Genomic DNA, 22067 nt, shown 5'->3' with positions numbered 1-22067 from the left:
GCTCCAGGCAAGTTCTTGGAGTTACAAGGAGCTACAGGAGAGTCACGGAGTACAAGACGCTGAAAAGACGATTAACGGGGTGATATGGTACATTTTTTGCTACTACTTGACTATGGGCTAGATTATACCGCCGCCGCCGCCGCCGAAGCCGCCAAAGCCGCCCGGCCCTGGTCCCCCCGGGAAACCGGAGCCTGATCTCGAGCCTGAACCCCGTCCATATGGTCGACCGTCTCCTGGACCGACGGGGTCATACCGTGCTCCAGGAGGTACCTGCAGGTCATAGCTTCCCTCACCTCGTCCGCCTCCACCGAACATTGGGTCGTCGAAGGTCGGGTGCATGCCTCCGCCGCTGCCAAAGCCTCCTCGACCGCCCCGGGTTGGGCCTAGGTGCCTCTGCAGCGGATCGTGAGGAGCAAGGCCCTGTGGGTAGAGATCTCTCTCGCCGATATTTACAGGCTGCCTCTCATCTCGCCCGTATCCGCTATGGAGAGGGAACGATCCCCTGGGCCCGCGGTTGATTTCATATTCGTCTTCGAACCGTGGCGGCGGGAAGTCGCCGGAAGGAGCGGGTATGGGTTCACGAGATGGAATGGCCAGCGGGTCGTCAAATGGGTAAGGACGGGTAGGTCCAGGGCTACGGTCATCACGTAGGGGTCCCCGAGAAGGGTACTGCTCGGCAGCCTGCTCCCGTAGACTGACCAGGGGCTCTTTGCTCTCCCCTTCGCCAGTCTGAGCTATGGATGGGTCTGGCATCAATTTCTGCACAATATTTTCATTAAACAGACGGCAAAACTCCTCAAGGCGAGACTGCGATACAAAGAGGCTCCGAATAGTCTCTTCAGACGTGGCTGTTGCGTCTATCGGAAGCTTCGAATCTGAAATAAAATCATCGGTGGAGATGTCGAACGAAGTTGTCCGGCTGTTGAACAGGGCGACGGCGTAGATGACCGTCATGCTCCCCAGGCGGTTGACCTGGAGCAGGTACTCTGAGGGCGGATGATGCGAGTGTGAGTATTTGAAGGCAGACGGGGGGCTGCCCAGATTCCAGTCTCTAGGCAGGACATCACCGCTATCTGTACACAAAATCATGAGCTAGGGTCTTGTCAGCTTGGAGATAATGGCTTGTTGCGTACCTGTCCGGTGCTCTTCTCCCAACCCGATCAGCCTGAAACCGCTTTCCACCATGCATGCATGGCCAACGAGGGCCACCGTCTCCTGCGCGCTCTTCAACTGAAGCCCCTCTGCTCGAGGCAGGATCCGCAACGCCGTCGAGATGATGTTGCCAGGCATCAGTCTCCTGCCTGGGCCTTCTGGGCTTCCTTTCTGGTCTGGCATGGCTGTCTCTGTATTCTCCTTGTTAGTACGCTTATCTGCAAACTGCGTCCCTGCTCTCCTCTCTGCTCGTCTTTTCCATCTTCTTCTCTCCTTCTTGTCTCCTTCTTGTCTCTTGCTTCGTCCTTCTTCAGCTCCATCTTCAGCCTCTCCATGACGTAAGAAACACCCCGCGTGATGACTAAGACGTATGACTAAGTATTGATGACTAATATTATCCCATATTTAGGCTGATTTTAACTTCTTAGTCATCATCCCAGTAACTTCGAATGAGATTGTAAAAACGACCTAAGATATGGCAATGGACACAAGGGCTACCGACGGGCATATAGAAGCATTATCCTGGAAAGTAGTTACTGTTTTCTCCGCTCTGATTGGTGCATGGAGTCCTAGTCCTACTAATACCAATGCACAAACGTACAAGATATGTCGACGTTGACACCAAACATTGTCATAAATATGAACATTGATACGGTGAGAACAGTGAGACAAATTTTCAAATCGGTCGGGGTAGTTATTGGTACGTGAGTCTCGTCAGCCCGGCGGATACCAACCGGGTCCAAATTTCTTTAACGGCCACACTGTCGTCCCCACCTGGCGCATTCTGATGGCTTCTTTGGGACCACATATGATATTTGGTGTTTCCATCCCTGTCCTTTGCATAGTATTAGCAAACGAGTCAGGGCTAGACGTTACCGATTGATTGTGTATAAGCAGGAAGCTTCGTTGGAGGTAATATATGGCCCAGAGTGGGAGGAATGAAAAATTTAACCTGTTCCATATTATTGGATGAATAGTTAATTTCTTTGATAATTAACTGATATTGTGTCAAACTGCTAAGCTGAGCCCGTGATTGGTAGCAAAGAAGCAAAGGAGAGGCTGTGCGTTAAATTTGTCCATGGTAAAATAATCGGCGACTGGTCGCATGCAGAAGAGTGGGTGTGGTAACTAGTTCAACATATTATCCTCGGCTATAGTATATACATCGAGAGCTAGAGATCTGGAAGCTGAAGTTTACATAGAATGTCTGGGAGCAATTGGACATTCTCTTGTAGTCTACATCTAAACCAATTATCTCTGGTGCCTCACTTTGAACAATCATTGTTGTTTCCAATCTTCTTTTGGGCTTTCTTAACCAACTCTAAGCATATCTCCTCCACGTCTCCGCCGTCCCGCCAGCTATATAAAGGGACTCCGTCTCGATCAAGCATCTCCTTCGCTCGCTCCCACCGCCTCAGCCACATCTCTTCCCGTTTGTTCAGGCCACTTGTCATTGCCTCGGAAGACTGGTATGAGTTTGCCCTTCTGAAAGATGTAGGGGGCATGGAGTTTGTCCTATTCAGGTCACCAGCAGGAAGGTCAAGAGAGTCCGTCCCTTCCTGGACTTTCCTAAGGGAGGGTGAGGATGTTCCTGTTGCGCCCGGCGTAGTTTTGCTACTACTCATGGAGGCACCAGTGTTGGTTATGGTAGCACTCCGGCGAGGAGGAGGTACTGGAGGAGGTGCGGGCTTTGCCTTTGGAGATGAAGTGGGAGTGGTTCGATTGGAAGATAGGGGGATGGCACTGGATATTCTCTCAGCGTACTCTCGGGCCGAAGGTAGTTGGTTATAGAGGTTGGCAGCCTGGTTCCTGAAGCTGCTAACGTAACTATCGGTGGATGGGTTTCGGGACAGCGTGGCTGACCTGCCAGGGCTTCCTGGCACTGGTTTTCTATTGGCAGTGGACGATGGCCCTTGGCCAGACTTGAGAGTAGTATTGTTATTGTTACTAATACCTTTGGATTCTATCGTTGCAGAGCGAAGGCCCGCTGGTTTTGCTGGTTTTGGAGGTGCCACGGAGGTGGATACTGGCTTCTGACTTGAAATATCTAGTTTCGGTACATCATCATCACAGTCATCCAAGTCGATGAGGTTTCCCATTGGGACTACTGTTTCTTCTCGGTCAGTCTTTCTCCTGGGTGGTAGAGTAGGCTTGTTCTCTGGTGTCTTCAACAGGCTGCTAAAGTCGATGCTGGAGTTATTCCTCCTTCGCCTCTCTAGGCGAGGGTTTGACCGGTCAAAGAACCCCTGCGCCGCAGGCGTGGTTACATCACGGATAAAGATTCCAAGGATTCTGCCCTTGTTCGCCATAGCGAGTTCGGTATATATCTCGAGATCAACCTCACCGCTATCACCAACGAGGATGAACATGCGGTTGGGAAAGTCTTGTATGATCCTCTCAAGGCTAGGGCGTTTTCTTTCGGCGGTAGGTTCGAATATTCCCTGGAGCATGCCAGAATACTGCTTTAGATGGAACGAGCCCGGAGGAAGCCCAGCCAGGCTAAAGTATTTCTTCAAAAGCGGGTATAGTTGCCATGGCGAATTGGAGACATAGTGAACACCGACTCCCAATTCGGCGAGCTTTGTGTACCAGTCACCAACACCAGCGATGGTAAGATCGTTCAGATTACGGACAAATGTGTTACGGAACATCTCCTTGGCCCCATCTGCAATGGCGGAATGCTTAATGGTGTCATCGATGTCGCTGATAAGGCTGACACCACCAGGATCAGACAAGCTAACTTCCTCGGTGGCTGACAGGTGTTCCGCAGCGAGTACACGGACATGAGTAGGAACAAAATCAAGCGATGCCCGAAGAATGAACTGGCCACTAGCATTAGTCGATATAGTCCTAGACTGGCTCTGGGTCTTGTTAAAGAAGAAGACTGTGACTGGAATGTTGACTGCCGGAATGGTGAGAAAAGGTGTCAATCGCTCCATCAGCTGTGCATTAGCAGCTGCCATTTGTTCAGGAGACATCTGCTGCGAGGCCTGCTGGGCCTCCTCGACGCCTTCCTGAGCCTTGTTCATGATTGAGTCCACCCGTTGGTTTATAGAAGCGTCATCCTGACCGGGTGACTTTGGGCTGCCGGGGGCAGAGGAGTCATCAACGTCGGAGGATGTGGCGCTCGAGACCTGGATACCACTCAGACGCCTGGCCAGAGCAAGTAGTATACGGGTTTTTCTGTTCATGGGTCCTCGCTGGGGGGAGTATATCCATCCCCGGGCATCAACGTCGACAATGGCAGTGTCACTCTGTGGTTTCTGACACTCATTCTGCGCGGCTGGCAGAGCTGCCTCAAATTCATCAGCAGCATCAGTGGAGAGTGATGTCTGGCGGTGATGTTTGCCTCCATGGACATGGCGTCTCCCGTAGCTGGGGAATAGTATCATCTCCTCGTCTCCGTGAATGGTAGCTTCGCCCTCCGGGTAGCCACCAGGCATACCCGGACTGCTGGCATCTTGATCCTGGTATCCTCTCGTCCACTGGGCCGAGTATGCCTGCCGTAACTCATTGGCTGCCTTGAGGTATCCCATCATCTTCTTCCGCCTGGCGCCTCTCTCACGGCCGCCGCCGTCCAGCCGCTCCTCCCCCAGGCCACCGCTGCTGCCACTGCCGCCATCTTCCGCCCGGACACCGGTAGAGCCTAACATTCCGGTCTTGATGCCGACTGTACCGTCAGGCCCATGTTTTACCGGTCTTCTAGCAGCTATAGAGGGGCTGAAGCGTCGGGCTGGTAGAGGGTGTTGCCGCGGGAAGAAGAGACCCAGGAATCCTGTCCGCCCGGCAGTTTGTCTCTTGAGCACCCGAGCCTGTCTCTCGACGATAGCCCTGTATATACGAGCTTGGAGGCGGTGTTTGAGTCGAGGCAGCGTTTCTATGTGCAGGTAGGAATAGCGGGCGCTGATGCGGTGGTGGATGCGAGGGAACAGACGGCGGAAGACAGAACTGGCCACGGCCCAGCGCGAGACGGGCTTCAGCCGGGTAGAGCTATTCAAAGGGCGAGCCAGTTTATCCAGAATATGTATCTAGAGATATCCACTGAGGACGGATATTGCTATTGCTGTTGCTGGTGCTTCTGGGCAATAGCTAGAAAGTCAGTGGTTGATGTTGACAGTGCTAACTAGTTAGTTAGTTGCGCCTCGGCAGATTCCTCGCCGCAGTTAGTTAGTCAACTACAAAGGGCTCTAACTAACCAGTTAGCGAGTTAACTGACTATTCTTTGACTAAATCTATTCTTCCAATTCTATCTATATGACTACCAAGCAACAGAGAGATCTAAGTATTTAGGAGCAAGGGCTGACATGGACGCTACAAGGAGTATATGCGGCCCGGGACAAATGTGTCCCTGGGAGACGCATAGTAGCCCTTCTGGTTGGCGATGACACGCACTCCGCCGAGCTGGAAGTCGCAGTTATAGTGCGTGTGGCCGAACGCCCAGGTGGTGACGGCGGAGCTGGTCCAGCAGGGCTGGTCGCGCAGCTCTGTCGCGAAGCCGGAGGTGACGCTGCTGCCGGCGTACTTGGGGTCAACGGCGCGCGGATCGAGGCTGGGGGCATGGTGGGAGAAGATGGCGATGCGGCGGTGCGGCTCTCGCTGCTCGATCTCGCGGACCTGGGCGTTGAGCCAGGCAAGGTCGGCGTCGTGGGCGTGGTTGTGCGTCTTGGTCGTCCAGTCGGTGATCATCTTGAAGTCTGACATGCGAGCCGCGACGGCCTGGTCCTGCTCGGGCAGGATATGCGAGTACAAGGTGCACCCAAGCACCGTCAGCGAGTCCGAGACATCAAAGCGGGTTTGTGAGAGGAAGACGAAGCGGCCAGTCGACGTCGACGGTGGGCAGGGCGACGAGTGAGAGGAGAGCCGGTCCTGGAAGGCCATGACCTTGCGGCGGGCAGCATCCATGGTGTAGGACTGCGGCTCATGGTTGCCGAACAGCAGGAAGACGATCTCGAAGCGAGAGAGCAGCTCCTCGATGAAGGGGAAGAACTGGTCGTGCTCGAGGTGGCCGATGTCACCCAGCAGGGCGAGATACGGCGCGGTCCGCTCGATGACAAAGTCGTACGCCGGGTGTGTCTCTAGATGGAGGTCGGATATGATCTGGAAGTCCATCTCCGCCGAGTGTCCGCCCGTCTAACTATTTCTGATATGGCACGATGGGAGCACTAATATCTAGTTACCTGGTGGTTTTGCTGGCTCGACATAAGTTACTCTTTTTTTTTTGTCACCTTTGGTAACTACGAAGTACTAGTTATCTAACTAACTACATGAAACGGCCATCGTCGGCGGTTGTCTGATATGCTACGGTGGCTTCAACGCACAAATACTAATAGCCATATCTTTCATCTTGATGTTGAGGTAACGTTCAGATTGCCAAAAGTTGCTTGTTCAGGCCAATTCTTCCCCAGCATTCGAATTGATACCAGAGAGATGTAACTATATTATCCGTACCTTAGGTGGCTTTGATATCTCGGCCCTGGAGGCGGGTCCGCAGCATCTTCCGCCAGCCAGCCCAAGCCCTCTGCTCTTATGTACGCGAGAGCATATCCTATGACACCATTGGCTATGGCCATTGCCTGTCCCTGCGTGGCTAGCATCTTAAGAACATGTTAGCTCCCACCGACGAGAACCGTCTAGAATACACAAGCCCTAGAATGAGGAGCTATATCTCTGCAACTCTGTAGGACAGGCTAACTAGCGCCAGATCGACGTCCTCAAAAGGTGTAACTTGCACGATGTCAAGTAGTGGAAGGCCGACATGGAAGCCAGATGCCGTGGTGAAGACGGCTGCCAACACTTCGCAAGAACGTAACATAGGCCTATCCCGCGGCCTCTAACCCCTAAGCCAGGTCTATCAGGGCATCACCAAAGCATAGCCATAGTACCTTGCTTCCCTCCAGCCCACCTGGCTTGGACTATCCATTAGTTATCAAGTATCAAGATCTATATTCATCGCGCAGCGTCTTCTCGTAAGCCTTTGACTCACTACTCGAGTTAACTAACTAAGTTACCGAGGTTACCAATCTAGTGGATCCATGAGGTCCAGGGCTACAGGGGCATCACGTGAAAGTGACTGAAGGGCGCCGTCTTAGTCAGCAAAGGAGGCTCTTTTTGTTTTTTCGCGTGACTTTTCTTGCGGAAGCCAAAAAGGGGAACCAACACCGCGCAGGAGTGGAAGAGAGACGAAGCAGAAAGAAAAGCGAACAGCAGCGACAGCGACAGCGACAGCGACAGAGAGAGAGACAGAGAGAGAGACAGTAACGGCGGACTGGCTGCCGGAGTGCCAGAGCGGTCGTTAGAGACACTAAAGGCGAAAGGGGGGAGAGCGAGAGCGAGACGGACGGAGAGAGTGGCGTCTCCCCACAAACGCCGTGTCATGACTCTGGGGTAAACGACAGCCCCAACGGCCACCTCGGAAGCGCCTGGGTGGTTATCCAGGACGGCGACGGCGGCAGAGGAAGAGTCGACGATGACGCCTGACCCGATGACCGGCCAGCAGAGCGAGCAGGATGGCCACGATGACCCCGGTCGACGCGGCGACGGACGGCCTAAGGCGCTACGACGACCGGACGACCGACTAGGAGAACGAGGACAGGAAGAGGAACGGGAACACGAACATGAACAAGAACAAGATCAGGAACAAAGACAAGAGCAGCCGTTTCTGATGCTGTCGCCGACTCTGCATGCTCCTGCAAACGGACTGGGTCCCAGAGGCCACGCCCACGTTCGATCTCGGTCCCTGGCGGCTCCGTCAAGTGCGCCGGTCATGGCCAGGGCTCACTCGTCCCCAGGGCTCGACTCTCGTGGCAGATACGTCTTCCCACAGAGCGGCCCTGGCAAACCGTCTGCGGTCGGCGTCACTCCCCATGAGCTCCCTTTGCGTCGTCCCAGTCCGTTACGGACCTCCTTCGACAGTGTCGGGAGCGGCAGCCAGCCACTCCCGAGCAGCCATAGCATCGCCATTTCAGAGCCCATCCTGGAGCAGCCAGAGCTCCAGGCTTTGCCAGTTTCATACACCAGCCATCCTAGCCAGTCCGCGGCCAGCTATACCGCCTATGGCTCTAGTGGTAGCCGACCCGGGAGTGGACGTTCGGTCTCTCCGTCGTGGTCTCCTGCTCTTCACAACACCCTCCCCCGTGTATCCAGGCGCCGACCCTCTTCCCCTTTACTCACCCACGTCCCCGGACAGACATCCAATGGCTACACATCTAATGGCCATATGTCAAATGGTGGGATACTTGGATCCTCTGCAACGACTGCTTCGACGCCTTCATCGGCCTCGTCTCCTTCCCGTCCATCCCCGCTTATCCTGCCCGCCAAATTCAACGAGCCGTATCCGGCGTACTCCCTCTCCCTGGCTTCCTCCATGCCTTCTACCCCAACCAGCATCCGCTCTCGCTCCCCCAGCATATCCTCTCTCGAGACCATCCCTGACATTCCCGACGCCGAAGCCGCTGCTATCGAAGCCGACCAGATCGCCAGGCTGAAAGCTGCCGCTGATAAGGCAGATGCTGCTGTCGAGGCAGGCGGATTCCCCCATGATCTCAAGAGACGCAGTGCCGTCGACATATCTTCTCCTTCTCCCGGATCGCGTTTTGGATCCGGCTGGGCTGACAAGCGCAAGCGATGGAGTGTCTGCGGTGCTGAAGGCAGACAGGATCTTGACCTTGAGACTATATGGGAGGACTAGGGCGCTATCAGTGCGTTCGTCCTTGGGTTCACCCTATTCCCCCTCCCTTTCACGCGTCTTATGTTTTGTTTCCTAAATTTTCTCCTGCGTTATGGCCCTGTTTTTGCCCTTTTCTTCTTCTTTTTTTATTTCATTTCCTGGCGTATCTCCTCTGCCTTTTGGGATTTGTTTGCTTCTCTGGCGTTTTCCGTGTCCCTTGTATGCGTTGGCTGGTGCATGAGTCGGTCGTGAGTGAAGTAAAAATTTGATACCCACGCCTGCCTGGAATCTCTCTTGTCAGTCATCATACGCTCTTACGATCTCCCTCCCTACCTGATGTCTCAGAGTACCACATGAACCGATGCCCGCTGCTACTTTTTCCTTCTCTTATCTTTTCGTTCATCAGGTGCACTCGGAGATGACTAGTCACGGTTATTATATGTACATTAGTTGCAGGCCTTCTATAAGCGTTGTTCGAATGCAATCAAATATAACGATATAACCAAAAAAAAAAAAAAGTCTAGCTTCAAGATGTTTCGGAGAGAATGCTGCTACATGCTACATATTCTCCTGGCGACTTCCTCCCCGCTCCAGTAGGCTCCAGCAGCAGTCCCAAGTCCAACTATCGGTGCGGTATGTTCCCCGGCAAACCATATACCCCTGTCAATTCCCATGCCTTCCCGCATAGCCTCGATGTCACCCAGGCCATCGGTCAGACCCGTCTGGAAGTTAGAGTAGCTCCCATTTCCCGCAAGGGGATCCGTCTGCCACTCTGTAGCCAGGAAACCAGTAGGTTTACATGACGGGTTCTGGTCGTCGTATCCTGGGAGTCGAGAGATATACGGCAGTAAAAAGGAGTGCAGGATGCTGTAATACTCCTTTGAGTCAGCTGGGTGGCCAGATATGCTGGACACTATATGCTCCGCACAGGTGCCGTATGTGTAGAAGAGCAAGGTAGGATGAGCACAGCTCCCCGGAAGATCAGCCAGAGAGAGGCACTCCTGGTTCCAGTAGGGAGTACTGGGGTGCTCGACATAGCTAGGCGAGAAAAACTGGAACGTTGGGTTGATACTGTTGGACGCAGCTGGCTCTTGCCGCCAGAATGCAGCCGGGAAGTTCACATATATCTTCTCCAGACGGCCATAGGAGATATGGTCGATTGCCTCAGAGAGACGCTGTGGCATGGCAGGGCTGAATGCCTGTTTGTTCTGCTTCAGCCATCCGAGGGGAAACGTAGCAACGACTTCATCGAAATGATACTCCTTGCCGGCCGACGTGCGGACAAGTACCCGGCTGTCCGTCCCTACGGAACGAGTCTTGCCTTCAAGTGTAACGATTGTCTCGTTGAAACGTATCTCTGCTCCCTCCAGAGCCGGCCGAGCAACGTGCTGGAGAATTTTCTTGTATGTCGACGCAACGAACAAGTTGGCTGTCACAAAAGAGGCAAAGAGTCAGTCTCCGGGTGTGTAGAATGTATCATCCTCGTCATCATTGGGCCATCATCACGGTGTTTAGACATACTCCCTTCAAGGCACTCCTCGAGGAGGAAGAACTTCAAGCTCTGTCTCTCGATGGGCGAGCCGATGTACGCCCCCCACATCTTTGCCGACTCCAGACAGGCGTCCTTCTCTGCCTGGCTGAACCCGGACTGCGCGAGCTCGTCCCTAAAGAAGTCGAGCAGACTCTTGCTGGCCGGAATGTTCGCGCAATCCTTCTGACTGAGGGTGAAAGCCCGGTCGATGTTCGTCCATATAAAGTCGGCCACTTTGGCACTCTGGGCCGGGTCTAGCAGCCTGCCATCTGTATCGAAGGTCGTCTGCAGCCCTTCCCATGAGTCTGTCACCGTGCCAGGGCGCTCGCTGATCTCGACGAGGGGGTTGTTTCTCGTGCCATGGATCCAGTTGGGGCCGCTGTCCGCCGTGCCTTGTTAGCAATAATGGTTACCCGCAGCCCGTCGCGGTCATCGGGCCCAAGAGGAAGCAGAGCAGGGTCAAACCAACAGATCGACGGAGACACTCCCGAGGCTACTTTGGCAGACCTATAGCAGTTATGCGACCCCATCAGATCACGAATCAAGAGCTGTTGATTGCCAATTTGCTCGGCTGGTGGGCTGGGTTGGCTAGGAAATGCTTACCCGGCCGCCGATTCGATCTCTGGCCTCGAGCATGGTGACTCTTATCCCGCGCTGCAGCAGGACATCTGCGCATCTGAGCCCCGCGAGGCCGCAGCCAATAATGCCGACATGCAGAGGGTTCCCCATGGGCTGTATCTGTACAAGCGGCAGAGGCGAGAGGTACTTGTCGAGCGAGTAGTCTGGTATCGAGCTGAGATAGGGATAAATTGGATCAAACCATTTGCTCGCTGGCGCTAGGCAATTCGTATTGCACTCCATGGCAAGGCCTTAACGAGTGACCACTTCCCGACAATAATATAGAAAGAAGCTGGCTCAGCCGGTGAGACTGGGAAGAAGCAATGAAGAAGCCATCTTCTATCCTACTTTGACGGGGTCTCATGAGCCTTTTGGGTCTTCTTCAGCTATTTCCTCTCGGCTTCTGGACGACCTTGGATCTCGCAGGCGACAGACCAGGATCTTTGCTAACTTAGCGAGATAACAAGTTACTTTGGCCACTTGCACGGCCAATCAGACAGGCAGAGCCGTACACAAGAGATCAGCGACAGCTATCAGAGCTCCGATTAGTTAACTAGTTACTAACCCCCGGTGTCAGGGGCGTTCAAGGGGGGATTAACGAAATAACTTACAACCTAAGGATGATTTGCCGCGAATGCTCAAGTTTGATAGACAACTCAGCAGGGAGAGGAGATAACTAGTTATCTTGAAAATATACGGAGTAGTTGAATGCTTTCAGGCGACTGACTCCGATAAGCAGTTACCTTGTCCATCAATAATAGCTTTATGCATCCTGTTTTCCGCTAGTCTTATCTGCTACGAGTATTGTATCGATGGCAATACCCGATCATCTCGGTGTCTGCATTGTTCCCGTACTAGTACGGAGTATATAAGCATGAATTGTATGATGGCGTTTGTCCGTCCTCCATAACTGATTAACTATAATGGATTGACTAAGGGCTGTATACCATGGCACGTACGGCCGTGAGCTGAAAGAGCACAGAGATGGACTCCCATGACCGCAGATGGACCTTGGGAGGACGTAGGAGGTCTTTGTAAGTCTCTAGTTAAAAAGAGCAAGCCGGCCTGACTCCTCGCTGAAATGAATAAATAAAATAAAAAGAAAAGAAAAGCCGAGAGCCAGTATGCTCAAACAAGCTTGGAAGCAGGTGGCCGTCCTCCCACCAGGCCGCCATCACCCAATATCTGATATGCTCCGAGGATATAAAAAATGGTAAAAAAAATATTGAAAGATAACGTGATGATGAGGGAGGCCGACTGCTATCCTATCATTATCCTTCTCGTCCCGCCTATTTACTGCCGTTCGCGATGCTGGCTAGCAGCATGGAGAGTGGATAATTCATCTAAATGAAAGAAAGAAAGGAAAGGAAACAATCTAGACGTACGGCTCGAGTTAGCTAGTCCGCTATACTTCATTATTGAATGAGAACTGGTTAATGGAGGTGAGAACCACCGTGGTTGTTGCGGAATGGCCGGTGGATGGGGTAGAAGGACTGTAACTCGTCGGCGGACAAATGGTGTGCCTATATTACTGTAGAGAGCCACATTTAACGTTAGATATTCTTGAACAATGGTAGTACGCTGACCTTCGAAGCAGGTGGAAACGGGTTATTATTTTGGCTTGTCACAAGACACACCCACCAGTGGAGCATCACGCCAGGAACAAACTTCCTTTCTGTCTTGTCGTTTTCCTTTCGTGTTTTGTACCCTCTATTTTCGCTGATTGTTGTGTTTTATTATCGCTTCTGCGCTGGAAGTCAGGAGGAGACAGAGCCCAAGCGACTGCTGCTTTCAAGGCAGGCTGAAAATGCAGGCTGTCACCACATCGTGTTCCATTTAATTAACTGCAAGCAGAGGTTAGCATACTTTCTCCCACACATCCATGTCAGAGACCGGCTGCGAGTTGTCTGTGGTTAGATATAGCTCGAGTCGCGGTTCGCCCTGAGTGCATGATGTGTGTGCGTGTGTGCGCGTGTGCTTGTGGCTAGTGTCAGAATATTATGTGGTGTGTGTTGTTGATTGATTTTTTGTTGATTTTTGGTTGTCTTTGTGGAGAGAAGGGTATGTTTGGGACTGAAAACTTGCGGATAGTTCGACTGGTCATGTCCAGTTCGTTCACCTCCCTTCCCCAACGCCGATACGCGCCGCCTGTGAGGAAATGTCAAAATAAGGGACACCAGGCCCTTTGTTATATTTGAACACCCCTCACGCGAAAGCGTGCGCGAAAAAAAGTGTTGTGGGCAGGAAATTTATCATTTATACTGCTCGTACTGTACGTCCAATAGAGGACCGAGCATATCGAAAAAGTCCTGCCCACCGGACCAACCAAGTTGATTGGGGCCCAACCCGGCAAAGTTGATCAACGGATCGTTCTGGACTTGATCAATCAAACCCGATGCCGGATTCATGGCATAATAAGCAGGCGTGCCCGCTGCTGTAGCAGATGTAGAGCCAGCCTGGCAATTGTCATACTCTGGGTCAGCGATAGAGTGGTCCCCCAGTCCCGTTCGACCCATGGACAATTCATGATAGGAGCCAGGGCCACACACCATCATCTGATTGTTTGTATCACCTTCAAAAGATTGAGCATATTGACGATGGGAAGCCAGAGTATTGGGAATAATACTTCCGCTTGGTTGTTCACTTGCCGTCATTTGCACTACTCTGTTCCGCAAACTTGCGGCCAGAGCATGCAGCAACTCTCCAAATCGGTTGCTCAAGTGAACATCATCCACCACACATGTACATAGCGCATCCGCTGTGCGTTCAACGAGGCTTAATGACCCTGACGTCTCAAAGTCTTTGGCGCCAAGAGACGTGGCCTAACGACAACATACAGTTTAGAGAGGGGTACACAACACTACTTCACATGGAGCCAACCAACCTTTAAACAAAACATAGCACCGGCAAGAATTCTCGAGTAGGTTCGAATTGGAACATGCTTCAGATGGTTATCCGGAAGCAGATCCTCGACAACCGTCTGGAGTATCGATTTTGCTGATGCGATTACTTCCATAAAGTATTCCCTGTTGCCCTCAAAGGGTTCGAGCAAGCTAGCTTCCGGCATAGTGCCGCCTTCATGCATGACGTGATAGTAATTTTCGATGACAGCCTGCAGGGCAACGCTATGGATATATACCCGTACGTATCCGAATTCAATTGTCAAGATGGATCTCATTTGCCTTGACACTGCGTCGAGGGGATAACGAGGGCCCCATTAGCTCTGTATTTCAGTTAGACACCCGAGTTTTGAGACGGAAGACTTACACTTGGCACGATCAAACTCTTTCTGCCATTCGCGGAGGAGTGGATTAAGGACACGAAGGACAGCTAAATATTCGCCAGTCTTGACGATCTCCCGAGTCCTCTCGCGTGACGGAAACAACAGCTCATTGCCCCTTTTCATTAATGAAGCGACGCCCACCCAACAGCGAATTGTGTCACCATGTTTTATACTGGTATCGTGATGTGACACTGAGACAGACGTCAAGTTTTTCCATCCTAGAGGACATATCAGTCGCTTTGTTTCCGGATGGGGTCAAAAGAACGAATTAGGATTAAAGGGGAAAAAAAAAAATTCCTACCAAGTCGGCCTGAAGTCTGTGTAAGATAGACCCAGAGTAAATGTTGGACAAGGTATGCTCGCTGGCTGGATGAAGGATTACTCCAGATGTCTCTCCGGGACTCACGAGCTCCTATAGTGGTGTTGTCGTATTCGTCAAATATGCCCAGCTCAACAGCCAAAGCAAGAGCATTCCCGAGCATGGACCAACACATCCGATCGGATCTCCAGACGGGTTCCAGCCAGTCGATACGTATTCTGCCGCCTATACCAGCTGTGCTTGCAATTGTTCTTCGAACATCATCTTTCACGACGATGCTGTCCCCATCATCTCCAGCCGGCACATGTAAAGACCGTGGATGCCACTCGGACAGCAAAAGCAGGGCTTCACAGCTACCAAGTGTCCTGAGGCTACCAAAGTTTGAGCCAGCTAGGGGATATTCGTGCGTAGAAAGGTTTGAAGCCTCTGGAGGGGCATCGTGATTGTGCGTGCCACCGGTGAACTGCTCTTGGCCAAAGATCATGCGGGAGATCATCCCTTGGAGATGTTGCCAGAGTCGTTCATGAACCATGTAAGATCTAGAGATCGACCCGGGTCCTGATAATTTCATGTATCGCGAGGCTAGCATGAGGATTGTCATGGCGAGAATGGGCTCCTCTTCGAGCAGTTCGGCATGCATAGAGGGATCCTGGAAGGAGGAGGAAGCGATTGGAGTAAATGGAGCAAGGTATGTATGAAAGTAATTTACGAGATCAAAGGCTTCTTCGGCGGTGATCAGGCCGGTGCGGACGAAACGCAGGTTTGACCAAGGATGGAAGTCGGGAGTGTTATCATGAAGGCTCGGGGCGGCAGATGGTCTGAGCTCGCGGGTGGGTGTCGGGCCCAGCCTTTGGGAGGCAGCTCCAGCGGTATGATTGTTGTGATGGTGATGGTCCGGCCTGGAGACCCGCTCACTATGTCTACCGGCTTCGAAGAGTAAATTCAACGCATCGTGTGAAGTGTAGGCGGCGTCTCTAAGTAGCTTTTCGGCCGTTTTATCGCCGCGGGTGGAGGGACGCGGGGTATCGTGTGCAAGGAAATGTTGGAGGGAATGTTCGCGTTTGATGGCTGGAGGGACAGCAATGGGGCTGACCGAGCTTTCACCAGCCTGCGTGACGAGCCCTGGGAGCGACGCTGGGGTGCCTGCAATGGCTATTGTCGACTCCTCCCATGGCCGGGTAGGGGTAATGCCTGCGGTAGTAGAAGTGGTGGTGACGCCGGGGGTGGCGGCCACCGAAGTGCCGGCAATGGAATCACCGGGCCCAGAGGGCGCAGGAGTGGGAGTGGGAGCAGTCTTCTTGCGCCCTCGCGTAGCAGAGAAGTGACATATCTTGCGTTCCCGCCGACACCTACCGCAGGGGCCTTGGTGTGGTTGATCGACGGAACCTAGGTCGCAACGCACCCTCCGCTCTCGACACGGAATACAGGCCTGGTCAAGAGTCAGATACGGTTATTTTATTTTATTTTATTTTATTTTATTTTTATTCTGTTTGGCGTCGAACGCAGCCAGAGGGTATGTGTATCAATCACGGGGGTGTACCTGGTATGCTCGCTTGTGGACTTTTCCGGTGGGAGCAGCGGTGGACATGGCAGAACTCCCGCCCACAGTATCATGGGCGGGCTTTTTTGGGCGGGCCGTACGGTCAAGGGAGGGCTGTCCCAGGCAACAGGCAGAGCGTATCCTGACGCTGGCGAAGGCTAAGAGAGATAAGCCACGAGCGAATGCGATGGAAGAATGCAGAAGAGCGACGAATGAAGCCGTTGAGGTCGACCGATATGAAAGCGATAAAGGCGTTTGTCGTTTTTGCTTCCGCTTCCTCGCTCTTTTGGGCGGAAAAGCGCGCCAAGGCCGACGTTCCCAGTCCAGCAGTGGTCAGGTGATGCGTATTAAGCACGACTCTTACATAAGCTGGCTGTCGACTAGTTATATATGTATGTATACAGTACTTGGAGTAGGGACCTCTGGAGCCCCCGGATGGGTCAGAAAGGAAAAGAAAAGAGCTTAGGGCGACGGCGGCGATGAGGATGGCGCTGGGGTAGTTCGGTGAATGTAGCAGATACAAGGCTTTGTGAGGGTGACGAAGGGGCAGGCGAGGTAGCGAGGACACCGGTAGTCCATTGCGAATCCAGCAACTCGCAGATATAAGCATGGGATGCAGGGAGAGGGGGTCCCTTTTTTCCCTTTTGATCTCTCAAACCCGAGAAGCAAACAAGCGAACTAAACAGACTAAAAAAACGAAGATGAAGGTCGGCTGATGCTTGTTAGCCAGCGGATGCCGTTGACTGGTGACTGGCTGCTGCGATGGGGAACTTCGGAGCTTACGGAGAACGGAGAATACGGGAAGAATATGGAGACAGTTGCATATACGAGGAATCTAGGTCAGATACACGCAACTCTACGGAGTATAAACAGGAATGAAAACAGGGCACAGGGCCGCATATGAGGATCATGATAGGTGTCGAATTTTGCATGCATGGGTGCATAATTAGAAGCCTTGGATGGGGACGCCAATCCCCCTCTCACTGGCGAGGCACAGAAGCTCCCTCCCAACCGCGAGATCCATGATCCCCATGCCGACACACTTGAAAACAACGTTCGAGGAGGATGAAGAAGCAAAGAGGGAGGAGGCAGGGGAGAGCTCGCCAATCTCGGTAAGCTGCTCAGGCCGCACCCCTGCAGTGATCAGTTCGCCTGCCTCAGCGAGACAGGCTTGCCTGGAGTCAACGAGGAGCGTCTGGCCCGAGAGCAACGTGTCCGTGTCAACTTCATGCATGTGCGGGCGGAACGAGCCTATCATGGAGACGAACCGTCTCTTCCTCTCCTGAGAGTCCTCTCCTTCGCCGCCGGCGTGCTGACGAAGGAGATAAGAGTAAGGGAAGAGCGGCTCGGTGGATGGAGTACAGCAGAAAATGGCATCGGCTTCTGAGACGGCAGCACGTAGCCGGCCCTCGTACTTTGCTTCTTCTTCTTCTTCTTCTTCCCGGGAGATATAGACAAAAGAAACGTCTGAACGGGCGGCAGCAACGTCTCCCAGACTGGCTCGCAGCCTGTCGAGCCCCCCACGGCCTCTGTTGACAACGGTGACGGAGGCAATGCTGGGAGCAAGCAGCAGTCCCAGACGGATATGCCACTCCGCCTGCTTGCCGGCGCCAAAAACGAGCAGCCTATTTCCCCGCCCGTCCTGACCTTGGGTCTGGGGCAGCTGGAAAAGATGAAACGGGATCATGGAAGCGAGTGCAGTGCGAAACGCGGTGATCATCTCGGCGTTGAGGATGCCCTCCAGCTGCCCGCTCTTGGGGGAGAACAGGGCGATGGCTCCTGCGGGGGGTCCTCCGGCGCCAGGCAGAGTGACCACTTTGATGCCCGTCGTTGTCGTCGTGTCAGACGCTGGCATGAACAGCGTCGTGCTGCCATCTGCCGTCCGTATCGACTCCCGCATTGGCTGGTGGACGCTTCCGGCCTCGCTGCCACCACTGGCCGCCGCGTTGCTGGCCGAGTATGCTGCCAGACTGCGCCAGAGTGCCTGCAGCAGACGGTGACACTCCTCCAGCGTCAGCTGCTGCAGCATCGGCGCCACGTCTGACTCTCGTAGAACCAGCATCGTCCTTAGCTGGTCACTTTGTATCCTCACTTTTCCGGCCCAAGTCTTCTCCTACCGTAAAAACAGCGCTTCGTTGAACGGAAACTTCTGTTGGATGTCTGTCCTCCGTAGTTTACTCCGTAATCATAATAATAATAATAATAACGACATCTACTTATATCATCCATCGCTATTATTATGTATTTATTTTATTCCTTCCTTAGGTAATTAACTTCCTCGGAACTCTGCTGAGTCAGCTTCAACAGCTTCCGCTCCACTTCCGACTTTTCCTCCCAAGTCCCGCGGCCTTCCGACGTTAGCAGCGGCTTTCCTGCCCCGACCCAAGAAAACGAACCTGAAAAGAAGCAAAAAGAAGGTTCTTGGCGTCGCCGCCTCGTTCGCAGGCCAGATTGGAAGCAAAAGCATTGGAGCCCGAGAGGCAGAGCTTTTTCTCCTGTCCTGCCCTGGTGTCTTCTCTCTCTCCATCTCACAGCTTTCCTGTTACCTCGCCTCTATCTGTCCCAAGCCAGCTTCAAACAACCTCTCATACAGGATACAGGAGACGTCAAACGAGGAACAAAGAGCTAAGCTGCCTTCTGACCATGTCTTCATCGCTGCTCTCCCGCTCGGCTCGTCTGGGCCTGGCCCGTCAGCCGTTGGCCGGCAACGCCATCCGATACAGAGCTCTGTCCAGCTTCAGGGCACCCACCATCGCCAACGAACCCAATGTAAGAACCCAATTGATCTGGGGGATGTGAGCTTGTTTTTGTGTGAGCTGATGAAGCTGACCCAATGGACGCTGATTATTAGCATCACTACGCCCGAGGTTCGGAGCAGAGACGGGGGCTGCAGGCAGCCCTGGAGTCGCTCAAGGCCTCTCTCCCCGTCCAGGTTCCCTACCACTTCAAAGATGTAAGTGAAACGCTCTTTAACGCTGGAAACGGTCACCTGGGCTAACAACTGGATGGACAGTCCTCTTCTGCCACCGCCGATGTCCAGCGCAACCCCTCCGCCCACGCTGAAACTGTCGCCAAATACTTCAATGCCACTGAGGCGGACGTCTCGCGCATGATCGAGGATGCACTCAAGGCCAAACCAGCTTGGGAGAGCCTTCCCTTCGCTGACCGAGCTTCCGTCTTCCTCAAGGCCGCTGACCTGGTGGCGGGGAAATACCGCTACGAGATCATGGCAGCCACCATGTTGGGCCAGGGCAAGAATGCATGGCAAGCCGAGATCGACGCCGCTGCAGAGTTGGCCGACTTCCTCCGTTTCAACGTACAGTATGCCGAGGAGCTGTATGCTCAGCAGCCAGAGCACCATGCACCAGGTGTGTGGAACCGAAGCGAGTACCGCCCCCTCGAAGGGTTTGTCTATGCAATTTCACCCTTCAACTTCACTGCCATCGGAGGTAACCTGGCTGGAGCACCTGCACTGATGGGCAATGTTGTCCTATGGAAGCCCAGCCCGCATGCCGTCTACGCCAATTATCTGACGCATAAGATCCTGCTCGAGGCCGGTCTGCCCAAGGATGTGATCCAGTTTGTGCCCGGAGATGCCCAGATGGTAACCAAGGTCGCTCTTGCCCACCGCGACTTTGCCGGCCTACACTACACCGGTAGTACTGCTGTCTTCCGCGAGCTATATGGTAAAATTGGCCAGGGAATCGCTGCAGGCACCTACCGCAGCTACCCTCGCGTCGTGGGTGAGACCGGCGGCAAGAACTTCCACCTTATCCATAGCTCTGCCGATATCCATAGTGCCGCTATCAACACCGTCCGGGGCGCGTTTGAGTTCCAGGGACAAAAGTGTAGTGCCACCTCTCGCGTCTATGTGCCGCAGAGCCGCTGGACTGAATTCCGGGACATCCTGGTCCGCGAGACTGAGAAGCTGAAGATGGGCCCACCAGAGGAGTTTGCTAACTTCATTGGCCCCGTTATCCACGAGGCTTCTTTTGACAAGCTGGCCGGCGTCATCGATGCGGCTAAACAGGACTCCAGCGTTAAGCTGCTGGCTGGCGGCAACCACGACAAGAAGCAGGGATATTATGTGCAGCCAACCGTGCTGCAGGTCAGCGACGCCGAGCACGAGCTGATGAAGAAAGAGTTCTTTGGCCCCGTGCTGGCCGTGTACGTCTACGATGACGCTGCTGGCGAGAGCGCGTTTAGAGAGATGTGCAGCCTGATCGACCGAACGACTGATTACGGACTGACAGGCGCGGTGTTTGCACAGGACCGCAACGTACTCCGATTGGCTGAAGACGCGCTGCGCCACTCGGCCGGTAACTTCTATCTCAATGTCAAGAGCACCGGCGCCGTGGTCGGGCAACAGGCCTTTGGCGGCGCCCGGGCGAGCGGCACCAACGACAAGGCCGGCAGCGCCAACCTGCTCACCCGCTTCGTCAACATCCGCTCCATCAAGGAAGACTTCCTCGGCTGTTCAGAGGTCGAGTATCCCAGCAACAAATAAGTAGACTCCTTTCCCTCTCGTCACTCTCGTCACTCTCGACACTCCCGTTGCTCTCATTGCTCTCTATCATTTTGCTTGCCCGACATCGGCCAGCCCTGCCAAGGCGGTCCAGGCCTCAATAAAAATACCCAAAATAAGCAGAAACGAGAAAAAAACTCTGCCCTACCCCGTGACCTGTCCCGTGACCCCTGCCGAGGATCCGCTTCCGTGACAGTTAGGGCTTGAACCCTGCCCCCTTTCCCTCCTGTTTTTAGCTCTCCAGGCGTTTTTTGTCCTTTCTTTTTTTATTCCCCCATTGGCTGGATCAGTCAGCTTCACTGTCCCAAGCTCCCTGTCTAACCATGTATGTACTAGTATGGGCCGATTACAGCTAGATCAAAAGGTTAAAAGCTTACTGGAACTTTCTTATCTCAATTAAACTACGAAAGTTACGCAAAGCCGAACAACTTGATAGTGCCGATATTATTAATAATAGAGATAAGACGTGGGAGCAGATCTTGCATGCCGAGATCCGTGCGACGCTTATTTTCATCTGTCGCCCTATCGGCCGTCTGCCACGCACACAAGGGAGAGCTGCATCAGCAAACAAAAAAGTAAAACCAAAAAAAAAAAAAGAAAGGAAGAAAGAAAACAAAAGCAAGGAGGGGGAGGGCGAAATAAATAATAAATATAATACGGAGTAATAGTCCAGGCCTCGCGCAGGGCCAAGCGTAGGCTAGAGGGCTTGGTTGTGTCCTTTGTGTCTTGCTTTTCTCCCCCGCGAATCTGCCTAGTTCCCTTCCAGGTGCCAACGTGGCCGTCTCTCGGTGTTATCTCGCCCTTGACTAGGAGGGCCCAGCCAGCCACTCTTGGATAGATAGTCCACTCGCATTATTATGATTTTCATTATTCATGCTTAGACACGCTTCTCGCCTCGATGTCCCTTACTAAGTAGCTAGCTCCTACTTAGCTATGGAGTACGGAGTATATGCACGGAGTTCCGGAGAAGCCTGCTTGCTTACCCACGACTGTTTCTTATCCACCAGCACTTGTCACCTGGATAGCTCAAGTTTTTCCTTCTCGCTTTCCCGCTCCTTCGCGTTCGTTTCCCTCCCCTCGGCACTGCCGGAGTAGCAAACGCACTCCCGGTGACCTCACGGAGAAAGACACAAGAGAGTGAGGAGTACAGAGGAGTGACTAAAAGTTGAATGACCATCGAGTCGGTCGGTCCTTGGCTGTGTGATGCTCCCGTCACATTATTGACTGGCCTTATTGTTGAGGTGTGCCGTTTGAATATTTCATTCCCTCCTCCGTCCATTCAGGAGTCATGTTGCAGAAGACCTGGCGTTCCGGCCAAGAGATAAGCTTGAACAGCAGCAGCGGGCCCTACAAGGTAACATAGCAGGAAACTCGCAGAAGCAACTCCAGAGAAACGCAATTGGATTTTTTTTTTTTAAGACTCCGTAATCAGG

The 22067-nt window shown here is 53.2% G+C and overlaps 8 protein-coding genes across 8 annotated transcripts; 2 read left to right on the top strand and 6 right to left on the bottom strand.

Annotated features, from left to right (window-relative positions):
- Nucleotides 1-117: 117 nt before the first annotated feature.
- TRV_03387 (uncharacterized protein) lies at nucleotides 118-1487 on the bottom strand (the record flags this gene model as incomplete). The annotated part of the gene is made up of 3 exons (XM_003022445.1): nucleotides 118-1073; nucleotides 1134-1343; nucleotides 1379-1487. 3 exons carry the CDS (start codon nucleotides 1485-1487, stop codon nucleotides 118-120), a joined length of 1275 nt encoding a protein of 424 aa, XP_003022491.1.
- Nucleotides 1488-2417: 930 nt separating this feature from the next.
- Nucleotides 2418-4805, bottom strand: TRV_03386 (actin cytoskeleton organization protein App1, putative; the record flags this gene model as incomplete). The annotated part of the gene is made up of 1 exon (XM_003022444.1): nucleotides 2418-4805. The coding sequence occupies one exon, from the start codon at nucleotides 4803-4805 to the stop codon at nucleotides 2418-2420; it is 2388 nt and encodes a 795-aa protein (XP_003022490.1).
- Nucleotides 4806-5463: 658 nt separating this feature from the next.
- On the bottom strand, nucleotides 5464-6261 carry TRV_03385 (uncharacterized protein; the record flags this gene model as incomplete). The annotated part of the gene is made up of 1 exon (XM_003022443.1): nucleotides 5464-6261. The coding sequence occupies one exon, from the start codon at nucleotides 6259-6261 to the stop codon at nucleotides 5464-5466; it is 798 nt and encodes a 265-aa protein (XP_003022489.1).
- Nucleotides 6262-7618: 1357 nt separating this feature from the next.
- Nucleotides 7619-8839, top strand: TRV_03384 (uncharacterized protein; the record flags this gene model as incomplete). Its single annotated transcript, XM_003022442.1, has 1 exon — nucleotides 7619-8839. One exon carries the CDS (start codon nucleotides 7619-7621, stop codon nucleotides 8837-8839), a length of 1221 nt encoding a protein of 406 aa, XP_003022488.1.
- A 530-nt stretch (nucleotides 8840-9369) lies between these two features.
- Nucleotides 9370-10782, bottom strand: TRV_03383 (uncharacterized protein; the record flags this gene model as incomplete). The annotated part of the gene is made up of 3 exons (XM_003022441.1): nucleotides 9370-10247; nucleotides 10340-10728; nucleotides 10763-10782. The coding sequence occupies 3 exons, from the start codon at nucleotides 10780-10782 to the stop codon at nucleotides 9370-9372; spliced, it is 1287 nt and encodes a 428-aa protein (XP_003022487.1).
- A 2437-nt stretch (nucleotides 10783-13219) lies between these two features.
- Nucleotides 13220-16157, bottom strand: TRV_03382 (uncharacterized protein; the record flags this gene model as incomplete). The annotated part of the gene is made up of 6 exons (XM_003022440.1): nucleotides 13220-13789; nucleotides 13852-14156; nucleotides 14235-14468; nucleotides 14552-15863; nucleotides 15923-15955; nucleotides 16110-16157. The coding sequence occupies 6 exons, from the start codon at nucleotides 16155-16157 to the stop codon at nucleotides 13220-13222; spliced, it is 2502 nt and encodes an 833-aa protein (XP_003022486.1).
- An 898-nt stretch (nucleotides 16158-17055) lies between these two features.
- TRV_03381 (proline utilization protein PrnX, putative) lies at nucleotides 17056-18171 on the bottom strand (the record flags this gene model as incomplete). The annotated part of the gene is made up of 1 exon (XM_003022439.1): nucleotides 17056-18171. The coding sequence occupies one exon, from the start codon at nucleotides 18169-18171 to the stop codon at nucleotides 17056-17058; it is 1116 nt and encodes a 371-aa protein (XP_003022485.1).
- A 177-nt stretch (nucleotides 18172-18348) lies between these two features.
- On the top strand, nucleotides 18349-20616 carry TRV_03380 (uncharacterized protein; the record flags this gene model as incomplete). Its single annotated transcript, XM_003022438.1, has 4 exons — nucleotides 18349-18374; nucleotides 18514-18904; nucleotides 19003-19062; nucleotides 19123-20616. The coding sequence occupies 4 exons, from the start codon at nucleotides 18349-18351 to the stop codon at nucleotides 20614-20616; spliced, it is 1971 nt and encodes a 656-aa protein (XP_003022484.1).
- Between the last annotated feature and the right edge of the window lie 1451 nt (nucleotides 20617-22067).

Source organism: Trichophyton verrucosum, assembly GCF_000151505.1.
Source record: "Trichophyton verrucosum HKI 0517 chromosome Unknown contig00286_1.f1.exp, whole genome shotgun sequence".
Classification (NCBI taxonomy): Eukaryota; Fungi; Ascomycota; class Eurotiomycetes; order Onygenales; family Arthrodermataceae; genus Trichophyton; species Trichophyton verrucosum.
The sequence above is the reverse complement of the archived record's forward strand: the minus strand, read 5'-3'. Positions and strand labels throughout refer to the sequence as shown.